General features: G+C 34.8%; 1 protein-coding gene across 1 annotated transcript; it reads right to left on the minus strand.

The window, feature by feature from the left end:
- Window positions 848–4,182, minus strand: LOC109232016. Its single transcript, XM_019397644.1, has 3 exons — window positions 3,977–4,182; window positions 3,759–3,849; window positions 848–1,357 (listed from the first exon to the last, which is right to left on the minus strand). The coding sequence occupies exons 1-3, from the start codon at window positions 4,044–4,046 to the stop codon at window positions 1,219–1,221; spliced, it is 300 nt and encodes a 99-aa protein (XP_019253189.1). The 5' UTR covers window positions 4,047–4,182; the 3' UTR covers window positions 848–1,218.

Consider the following 12,292-nt stretch of genomic DNA (forward strand, 5'->3'; position numbering starts at 1 on the left):
AGTATATAATATGGGTATGATTTGGGACATCATATATCTTGAGGCCTAAAGCAATGGCTTTAGCCGGGGTTGAGCCGCCCCTGAATGCAACCCAGCCTATATATATATATATATATATATATATAATATGGGTATGATTTGGGACATCATATATCTTGAGGCCTAAAGCAATGGCTTTAGCCGGGGTTGAGCCGCCCCTGAATGCAACCCAGCCTAACTGAATATGATATACTCCTCTCTAGATTTAAATACTAATTTCTCTTTAGCATTAGTGTATATAAATTTCTACCTTGGACATTATAACAAACGTTTCTTTCATTATAACTGAATTTTCTATAAAATAAATAAGAGAATCCCCAACATTAAAAAATATTAGTATATTACTTGAGATTTAAGATTGATGAAGTAGTTAATCTATGGGGAGAAATTACCTTCCAGACTTGTAGGGGTTAGAAGTAACAATGTGAATCATTAATTGGTAGAATAATTTAAGTAACTAAATATATTTTGAGAGAAATGTTGTATAAACTCCAATCAAATCTGTATATTTGTCTTTCTTCAATGAAAGATTAAATACTTCCTTAATGAAATTAAGATGCTCTGAAGATTATAGACATGAAAGAGATGAAGAATCTCTCTTCTGAACTTTAAGCCATAACAAGTTAAAACAACATTATAAGTTAATATCGTGATCTTGTCGTAAAGCTTACAGAAATAGTTAAGAGAAAAAGGTCAATTGAACTTATCGTCTAACGAAATATTGACACATTTTAACTTGTGTTTTTATATCGTTTTGTCAACTATTTAGGATGTCTAGTTATAAAACGTTGTTCTATAGAAGGACCACTTAAACAATAAAATTGATATCTCGTCAATTAATGTAAAGGAGGTTCTACTAGCTTTTTCAACAGAAACTAATACTACAGGCAAATCAGACATAGCAATTCATACTCGATACAAGATATTTTAATCTGTGGATATTTTAACATACAAAAAGAAAATACTAAGAAGGGCACTTTTCATGATTCTTCATCTCACGACTATAAATAAACTCACAAAAATCAAAATTAATAGGGAAAGGTGTGTCATCTAGCCTCTCCAGTACTGGAAATTTGATTAGCTAAAACTCTTCCATGGGAAGTTGAGGGGCATGACCCAACAGATAAAGCTGTGCCTAATCACGTTTCTTTTTATTCATCAACTCAACTCAAGTCTGATTCACTCCTTGTGCGGATGAGGGGCTGGCGGTCGGAGGAACTTGGCAACACGTTCTGCTTTGGCCCCTGATTTATGGTCATAGTACTCGACGACTGCAGCGCCCGCTAACGCAGCAAGAGTCAGGGCTTGTGCATGCAGCCTGATTACCAATAAAAACACATCAGACAGCTCCAGAAACGCCACATGATTTACCCAACCAAAATGCCAAAATGAATAAAGGTAACTACTTTTGAAAAAGCCAGAGCATAACTGTGCTCTCAACTCTTACAAGAGTAACAAGGCAAGATGTACAAATTACCAAAAGCTTAGAAGGAGTAGCAAAGATCATCCAACACCGTCAAAGTAAGATGTGTTCTCTTCTTCTTCTTTTCTTAATAACCGAGAATTTTTTTAATCAGGTAAATAAGAATTTCATTTAATAAGCATAACTTAAGTTCAGGTAAATGACTATACACAATGATATAGCTCCTGCGCAATTTGTTCTCTCCTATCTAAAACTTAAGGAGCTGACAAAACCCACAAGTATAAAAACATTATATATATATTAATACCGTGCTCATGTTGATGACTGAGAAATTTCCGAGGGCTAGTGGCACACGGTACGAAACTCGGTGGATAATGGGCCCACCCCTCTATCCTTCTCACTTAAATACCATGCTTTTGTCTGAGGTAGAGATTGCCATCAAAGTTAGATGTTTTCTCAACTTGGAAAACATGTATTCCTACTAGGTTTCTTGTATTAAACGATGTTGACAGATATCTTTTTAACAGGGCATTAATATCTCAGTCTCGCCCACCACAAAACTAGACAAACACAACAATCTAAAATGGAATAGCCCGGGTTCTTGAAAATAACAAATAGATAAGATGTAAAACACACTCAGAGAGTTGATCAGACATAAAGCTCATAATATATTAACAACTTAATGTTGCACTTGCTTTAAATTACAATATTCTCTTTTTCCTGGACGAGCTCCAGGGGTTATTAGTCAGGTCCTTATTTGCATGGTTCATGAGCTTGTCCAATTAGAATAATTTTAAAGCATGGGTAAAAATACAAGAACCTATATTAGCAACTCCTCCCCCCCAACCCAACCCCATGTAATCTTGTCAAAGTGAATAGGAGATATTGCTGTTAGCTTAAAAAATGTGAAGAAGAGTTTCAATCAAGAAAGACAATTAGTTTTTGCAAAAATTGAAAAACTTCCCTTTCTTGTTGTATGGATGAAAAACAGTTTCCCCGAAAAACAATTCAAAATCTCGAAGAAAATGCTGGCACAACCCCGCCGCTAGTTTTGCAGGCCAAGACAAATTGATTTTAATAAGATAGTGGAAAAGGGTAAGGCATAAACTCGTCTAAGACAACCTGAAAAAGTCCCCCCAGCAGAGCTGGTTTCACAAATTTCTGAGAATCTTCAACTCAAAGAAAACCAACTCTCAATTCGGAATACTCAGTAAGCATTTTGGACCACATTTAAGTTGAAATTGAAAAAAGAGTATCTGAAGTTAGAGTTGAAAATAAAAATAAAAAATCCTTGTCAATGTTGAAGAGTCTGAAAAACTTCCAAGTCTGGTATGTGTGCACGTGTTTTTTTCTATAAGTAAGTCTTTCAAGTTATATTCAACAACATCAAGTGCTCTCTCAAGTCATAGTGCATGAGAAAGGATGTATTAGTCTACAATTTAACCAGTTCCCCTTTCGGAAACACTATATCCTAGAACCCAAGTTGAATCGAAGATTGAATCCATATTACACTTCTTCTGTGTTTGGCAAGCACACGGAATCATGCCCTCTAATAGAAAAAAAACAAAGAATCTGATCAGCGGAAAGAAAGACTTCCAATTCATTAAGATTGAAACCATATTACACTTCTTCTGAGTTCGGAAAGTGACACACGGAATTATAACCTTTAATAGAAAAAAACAAAGAATCTGATCAGCGGAAAGAAAGACTTCCAATGACATTATATACCTTTGAAACCGGCTTTTGGTGTCAACTAACTCGAGCCTTTTCTAGCTTATACATCTCCCGTGTGTCTTCATATTAATGATGAGCATAAAAAATGCTCATCATGCTCTAGAAATCTCCGAGGGTCTACCAGAAATAACCTCTCTACCTTCACAAGGTAGGGGTAAGGTCTGCATACATACTGCCCTCCCCAAACCCTACTTGTGGGAATACACTGGGACTGGGTATGTTGTTGCTGCTGCTGCTCTTCTAGAAATCTAATCTATTGAAAGTTCCAATTTTCCTCAGTTCGCTTTTGATAAATTTTTCAATTAGATATATACATATAGTTTAAAGCACAGTGAAAGCTTAAACAGAAAGCGAAACATACATATGAAAGTAAATGCAATTAACATCATCATATTCTGCTATGGAACCCTGGATCAGAAGTGAATTACGAGTCGGGACCAATCTACAAATCGAACAGACACATATACATACACAGAAACATGTGCTTGATGGTAAACAAAAATAAAAATTGAATCTTTAAACCTCGATCCCTCATAATTGGGGGATAAAAGAGTGTAATTACCTGGCATGAATAATCTTAACGCTGGTTTTCATGTTGGGTTGCGACCAATTGTAAGCAATTGAACCCGTTATTCCACTCAGCCATAAGCACCCTTCAAATAATTCAACCCAAAAAAAAAAAGAAAAGAATAAAACCCAAACATCAAAACCAAAGAAAAGAAAGAATCTGTTGATTCATATAGGTAAAAGAATATCCAACAACAAAAGTACAATAATTACCAACTGTTCGGAGCTTGTGTTCCACCACCCATTCCCTCACCGATTCCAACGTGTTCTTCTTTTCTGCCATTTCTTCTGCCTATGCAAATAAATAAATTGACTGTTAAAGAGGCGTTCTGAGGAATCTATAGAGATTTTTATATTTGGTGGGTTTTTTTTGTTTTCTTTTTGGGGAGTTGCCAAGAATGAAAAAGAGGAGAGTAGAAATACCGAACGCGTCACGTTTGTGAAGGTATAGGACAACACGCGTTAGTCAATTCTCTCATGCCGCCTCGAATTTTCCGGGCCGAAACCCGGATGGCCCTAACTCTTCTTGGGCCAAACAGCTAACAATTCAATGGGCTAATTTTGAGTTATGGGCCCTCTGAGTGCCCATTTCCGTTCTCTTTTCATTTATGTTTATTTTTTTAAGAACTAGTTTTAGTGTACGTGCGTTGCACGTATTTTTTGCATCTATTAAAAAAAGTGAATAAAATTAAGAATAAAAATAAATTACGTACAATAGCAATTGATGTCGAGATAAATACAATATTTATTTAAATTGAAAAATAAATGTTACATTGGCGAAATAGTTGAATGCAGAGTTATTGGGTATCTTCTGAACTTGCAAAGATTAAAAATTTATGTAGGTTAATTATATAACTTTTGTATTCATACATATTTTTGATAAAGATTATATGATATGTTATGTTTTGTATCCGACCTAATATCTCTTTATAGACGATGTTCTTGGAGTAAAAATACTACTCCAAGTATTAAGTGTTATATATAACATATAGTATGTATACTATCCTTAGGCCTCATTTGTTTGCACTTAATGGAGATCTGAATCTTAATCATTCAGATCTTAGATATTAAGTGTGTTTGTTTTTAAAATCTGAATCTTAATTATTCTTATCTTAATCATTAAGTGTGTTTGTTTTTTTTACTTCACAACCACTTAATGGGTCTGGATAGTCTGTATGATTAAGATCTATAACAGAGACTTAATTTCATTAAGATGATATTATCCATATTCATTATTAAATTCCGCCACCGACTACCATTATCAACTACCACCATGCCACCCACCACCACCACCACCACCACCATCTTAATCATAGTTGCCACCATTATCAACTACTACCATCCATCATTTTTACCACCATCATTCTCAACGACAACCAACACTCATTACAGTAAGCAAGAAAGTGAAGAATGTATATTCCTTTTTCAATGATTGATCCCGTTATAAATGAATGGGCTCCTGTTACGCCCCGAACCTGCCTGGATGTAACACGGCACTCGGTGCCTGACTACATGTGACCGAGCGAACCAGCTGGCTGGCTGAATCAACATGTGGTATCATAACATACTGAATGCGGAAGATAAACTAACACATGCTGATATACTGAAGTCTAGATGATATAAATCAAAGTGCGGAAATACTAATACAATTCTGAAACATATTTGTACCCAACATAGCTTAATATGAAAAGCCTGTGACTCAGTCTAACTGTTACTCTAGTCTATAAAGCCTCTAATGAAGCACTGAAAATACTGAATGTCTGAAAATATTGAAGACTGTAAGGTAATGATAATGCCCCGAAAGAACTGGGGATCACCAAAAAGCTGGTATGAGAATCCTAGCGCTCTGAATCGTCAACCTGTAAATCATTACCTACATCGTGAGATGCAGGTCCCAGACAAAAGGGACGTCAGTACATTTGAATTGTACTGGTATGTAAAGCAACTGAAAGAAAGAATTATAAATGCTGAAACTGAAACTGAGCTGATAACTGAGAATTTATAATTGATACTGAAATGATAACTATTGAAACAGAAACTGAAACGATAACTGATAGCTGATAACTGATAACTGAAATGATAACTGAACCTGTCACACCTCCTTTTTTACACACCCCGAGGGGTATATGGGAGTTTTTTCAATTAAAGTGATATTATTCGAAATGGGATTATTTATTTAATTTGTCAGAGTCGCCACTTGGAATAATTTATGGTGTACCAAGTCACTGGTCTATTTTAAATCCCAAATCGAGGAAGTTTTACTTTTTAAGAGTTTGCGAACCAGAAATTCTAGATAAGGAATTCTGTTAACCCGGGAGAAGATGTTAGACATTCCCGAATTCCGTGGTTCTAGCACGGTCGCTTAGTGATTATTACTTGGCTTAAATTGTCTAATTACTCATTTTTAGGCCCTATGTGCATTTAACTTTTACCGCTTTTAATTGCTTGACTTAATCATAATTAAAGAATTGAGTTACGCGTACGTATACTCTTTTCTTTTGGTGCGTCAAAATCGTGTCACGCGAACGTGTCCACAATTAATAGCGCTTTGTTTGTTTTATTAAGAAAAGTTTGGTTGAAGTTGCGCGAACGCATCCCTCGGGTTACTTTTAGAATTAAAATCCCCAATTATGTTACGCGAACGTATACATAATCACAATACTAATCTAAATCGGGCCTAAAGCAGGCTACGATTATTTAAGATTATTTTAATACTAAGTTAATATTTATATGAGGGCCATAGGTTATTTAAAGGAAAATGGCACGCCTCAAACTATTTTTACTAAAAAAGGGGTTTGCATTTTATTAATCAAGACTAACTAATTTTGAAGCTCAAACTAGGAAATCTTTTAACTAGAAACGGGAAGGCTGGGCTTAGAATTATTATTAGACAAATGTTTTGGGCCAGGATACTCAACATGGAATAAATCCATAAGTACTCAGCTTTAGAAGAAGCTGGATCTGGGCTCCAAATTTGGGCCCAGCAGAACGGTATTTCCAGGATTGAATTCGACTAGTGTTTACCCACATTGGGCTTCAGGCGGGCCCAGTTGTGAATTTACACCGGCTGGGCCTATCCACCCTTTTGCATTCTTAGCCATAATATACACATAAATCACGAGCTACAAGTGAACTTTCTTTTTAAATAGAGGAAATTCAGATTCACAACTCAAATTTGAATGTTAATCATACTACATACGATTTGCAAGATAAAAGAAACATCACGTTTATGCCATGACCTATGAGAAAAACCTGGATTTGTGCTTAGGACCCAGGCCCAATGGCCCAGGTCCAGACTCATTTCGCAGGTCAGTTTCGACTGGGCCTTAATTTATTATCAAGCATTTTTACAGAGTCGAACTTGAGTCCTAAACTTAAAACCAGTTTTTGAACATAGATGAACAGGCCTTTGAAATTGCTGGAATCAAATAGCTGAACTAAACTCAGTAGCCAAACGTTGCCCCTTTTTTAAACATAGCATACTAATACACCTTTAAAACATAGCTAAATAAACTACTGGGACTACATTAACTAGTATATAAATTTATAAAGTCCAGTCCAATTTATTACAAATTCCAAATTAAATAAGGTACAAAATATGAATTACATTAGTGTCTTAAACTAAATTGCAACAAAATGAAAAGGGGAAGTTCCTAAACTGCTACTGCTCCAGCTTTTGAATGAGCCAAGATTTCATGAGTTTGACCATGGGAGAAGGGTCAGATTCACAAAAAACATCTTCAAGTAGGGACCTACAATGTTACCCAGTTAATCCTAACACAAAAATGAGTAAAGGAAAGACAATGTTGTCAATAGGTCTAACCATGTTTAAGGTCAGCCCTATAGACATGCAAAGATTTCCAAACCATGATTTACTTCACAGCTCTCATTTCAGTAAAGGAGAAAAGAGGGGAAGGGGAAATAACTTAAACACATACTAAAGAAATCAAGACAATTATGCACTATTAAGGGATGAATCTGACCATTTAAAGAGTCAGATTCACTTTTCTTTTGTGCTGCTATAAGAGAGAAATTTTTTTGAACATAGATTTCATAGGTGTATATATTGGTTCAGCAATCAAACATGTTGAGTTTTAACACATGTGCAACACAAACACAGATTTCATGATTAAATTCGACAAAACATTTAAAGTAACATTATCACATGGTTCAATCAACTCCAAATTCAAACAGTCATGATTCCCAGACTCACATCAAAGACCAGCTAACTAAACAAGTTACAAATACAGGTTTTTTGAACTCAAAATTGATTCCATTCAAGATGAACATTGTACATACCTTGAAACTGAAAAATATGACAGAGGAATGACCAAATAAAGGTCAAGAAAACCAAAAGAGGAAAGTAAACCCAAACTTCAGCAGCAAACCAGCAAAAACAACAATAAACCCAGATCAAATGAAGATAGTTTGAAACCAGGAAACCAGCCAAATGAAACAGAGAAATCCTCCCCTTCAAACCATATTTGAAAACATGTAAAGAATCAGAAAAATGAGAAGATTTGAAGTTTTCTCAAGATTTCTGGAATCTGAGCTTTTTCAAAAAGAAATAGAGCTTTTGTGCAGTAAAATGATGTTTAATCTCTGCCCCTTTAGAATGAGAGGACCTACATATATATATAGGCTAACTAGGGAGGGTATATCTTGGGTATATTCTTTATCCTAAACCTCTGAAAATAGTACAATACAACTGTCCTTCCTATCCTAATTCAGCATCTTTTGTAACAGCTACGACAGCTGTACATTTCTGATTTTTTAGGCTAAGTGAAAATCCCATTTTACTCTTTAAGTTACTGCCTATTTCATCTTTAGCCTGAATTCTGATTTTAAAAAAATTGCAAATACTTTAGGCTTTTTAAACAGGTGATTAAATTGCCCTAAAGTATTGTATTTCAAATTCTGAAATTAAACCAAGATTTTAAAGTGGTTGTTCAGATGCTCAAATCTAAGCTTAACACCAATTAAACCTAAGTAATCACATGTATTAGGCAATTAAGACTCAGATTCAAAAAGGGTTTACTCAATTTTAACCAGGTCTGAACTGAATCAATTCAAAGTTGAATTGGACAATTAACCAACACGAATTCTATCCTAATTGAATCAAAGTATACTACAAACAATCTTGCGAGAGGAATTATCATGAGAGGAAAGGAAAGAACAGAGGCAAAACAAACAAAATAATCAGAAACTAACATGCAACTTAAATCCCTAATAATGAAAACTAAACAATGAAACTTGTTAAAACAGAGGAAAAAGGGAAAATAACCTAAATCATGCAACTAATCAGAAATGTGAACAAGAAAAGGGAAAAGGGAAAATAAAACAGAAGAGAAAATGAAATTATGGGGAAATAGAGTAAATAACAAACTAAACTAAAAACGGACCCTAAACTACTAATTGGTTCCTAATGACTAAATGCAGAAGGAGACGACAAATCATGAATAATAAAAAGAGAATTTAAAACATGCAGTTACAGACAAAACGAACATAATGAAGAATCAATCAAAGAAAGAAGAAAAAGGGGTGGCCAAGAAAGGAGAAGAAAAGAAAAAGATAGAGAGCAAATCAGAAATTACCTATACCAGAGCGGGGAACCAATTGGAATCGAAGAAACTGGTCGGAGCTTGAACCGGTTAGGGTAAACTTGAACAATAGGTCAAATCCACATGGATCAACTGCTCTTATCAAAAGTAGTTGACCCATGTAGAATTGAGCCATTAAAAACTCCGAAATCGACTTGGTAGAAGTTTCTTAGGGTTTCAGAATCTAAGATCCCAAATTCGACCAAATTGGGGCCGATTTGGAAGGGGCCAATGGTAGCTTAGGGTTTGGAGAGTGGTAAGGATAATAGGGTGCGAATTCGGAGCAGATAGGAGCATTTAGGGTTTTTGACTTTGAATCTCGGATTTGAGATTCAAAGCTTTTGAGGGTGATTCGAAGGGATTGGGTTGTAGATTCGTAAAGAGGAGGGAAAGGAGAGTCTAGGATGTTAATTTGGTAAGGTTTGGAGCGCCGGAACCGCCGTGAGGCGATTCCCGGCGGGTGGTTGACGGCGGAGCGGCGAGGGAATAAAGGGGCGGCTAGGGTTAGGCGTTTTGAGAGAGATGAGAGACTGATGATGGGTTTTGGAGTTAGGGGGGAGGGTTTGTTCGGATAGTTCTATTGTAAAGGGCTTGTTAGTTCCGAGTCGTTGGATTAACAAAATCCAACGGCTGTGATCAATCAAATACGAAACGGGGTCGTTTGGGTTCAGACGGAGGTTGGACCGGGTAAGATTGGGTTTGGGCTTGGGCTTTGCGTATAGATTGGGCTGAGATATGGGTATAAAATCAACCCAATTGAAACAAATCCAATTTCCAAATTATCCCCCTTTTTTATTTCCTTTTCTTTTCTTTCTTCTTTTTTTTTTCTTTTTTTAATTAAAAATCCTAAAATTAAAAATTCTAAATTATCTAAAAATGTGAAATAAAACTAATTAACTAATTATAAAATTATAAACATCAATTAATTCTTAATTTAAAGAGAAAATCAATAAATTAAAAGACAAAAAATGTAAAAATAAGCTATTTTTTGTGATTTTCAAATTTCTATAAAACAACTAATCATTGATTAATCCTAAAAAATATAAAAATAAAGCCTAAATGCAATGCATGGTATTTTTGGTATTTTTTCATGATTTGATAAAATTAAACATGCACAAAAATGCAAACAATTAAATAAAAATTCTACAAAAATTTCTAAAATGGCAAATAATTAAAAAAAATCTATTTTCTTGGGATTTTATAGGAGTATTTCGTATAGGGCAAAAATCACATGCTCACAGAACCGATACCTGATGATTGATAACTGATAGCTGAACTGATAACTGAAAAATTGAACTGTTAACTGGTAACTGAAATGATAACTACTAACTGAACTATACAAAGGAAGTAAGGATATGAATACTCCCTCTTTTGAATGATGAACAATCTGTTTATCTAAATATTAAACTGCGGCCTCAGGCCCAATATATGTGTGCACAAACTGCGGCCTCAGGCCGAAGTATACGTATACATAACTGCGACCTCAGGTCCAAAATGCATAAAGCATAAACTGCGGCCTCAGTCCCAAAGATGCATAAAGCGTAAACTGCGGCCTCGGCCCCAAAGATGTATAAAGCATAAACTGCGGCCTCAGGCCCAAATACAGGTGTTCAACATTTAGGAACTGAGAATCATATTGCAATACATGATAGTGAAATACTGAATCACACTGAGTTGCATGATACCGGAATACTGGATCACACTGAGTTACATGATACTGGAATACTGGATCACACTGAGTTACATAATACTGGAATACTGAATGGGACTAGAATGTGACATGTATTCTTGAACTGGTTATAAACACTGAAACTTCAACCTCAGTTACCACAACTAACCACCCAATCACCATCAACAACCACAATTGGCACTGCCCATCATTATAAACTACCACCACCCACCACCACCGTCCTCAATCACAACTACCACTATCACCCACCATTATTAACTATCACCACCCATCGCCATCATCCTCAATCATAATCGCCACCACTACCAATCACCACTAGCTACTAACCTGACCACCACCATCAACCAAAACTACCACCAACCACCACCTCTAGTCGGCATTCACAAGCACTACCGTTAGCCATCACCACTAGTAACTATCATATTTTTAAAAACTATATATTTTTGATAGAATAATAGATTAAAAAATATTTCATTTGAATTTTATGTTTATTAATTTTCAAATGATAAATTTTATATATTCAGATGTTAAAAATCAAACAGTCTTAATCATTTGATATTCAGAGCTTAATACACATCTTAATATTCAGATGTGTATTCAGATTCAGATGTCTTAATCTTAATACACATCTTGATATTCAGATGTGTATTCAGATTCAGAGGTCTTAATCTTAAAAAAAAAATGAGGCCTTAGTAAAGTGTTCTAAAATATATGCTTTTTTTGGATTTGGTTAAGGTTGTTCGGATGAGTGAATAAATTATGATAAAATTTTCTTCTCTCTTATTAATTAGTACTTTTATCTCCCACTTAAAGCTTGACTTTTCCTTCTCTACTATATTTATTTTATTTTTATGCTTCTAATGATTTAGGGCATGTTTAATGAATATTATTTCCTTTTCTTTTCTCCACCTGCTAGGCTCCTTAAAATTTTAGATTTTAATAAATTTTAGTGGTTTACAATTGAAAATATTCTTTAGCCATGCTCATCCATTATATTCAAGTCTTTTCAAGTTATTTAAATATTTGCTCGCAAAATGTGACAAGTGGTATATGATACCTATAAAAAGTGACAATTAGACCATATTAAATTTTATAAGTCTAAAATAATTGCCTGCGCTACAAAAAAATATAAAATATAATTTAATACGTCTAAAATAAAGTTTATGAAAGATTATAACATAGAGTAATACACAAATGTTAATAAAGCTATCACAATTGGTTTCATATATGCTGAAGTAA

Source organism: Nicotiana attenuata, chromosome 9 (assembly GCF_001879085.1).
Source record: "Nicotiana attenuata strain UT chromosome 9, NIATTr2, whole genome shotgun sequence".
NCBI classification, from domain to species: Eukaryota; Viridiplantae; Streptophyta; class Magnoliopsida; order Solanales; family Solanaceae; genus Nicotiana; species Nicotiana attenuata.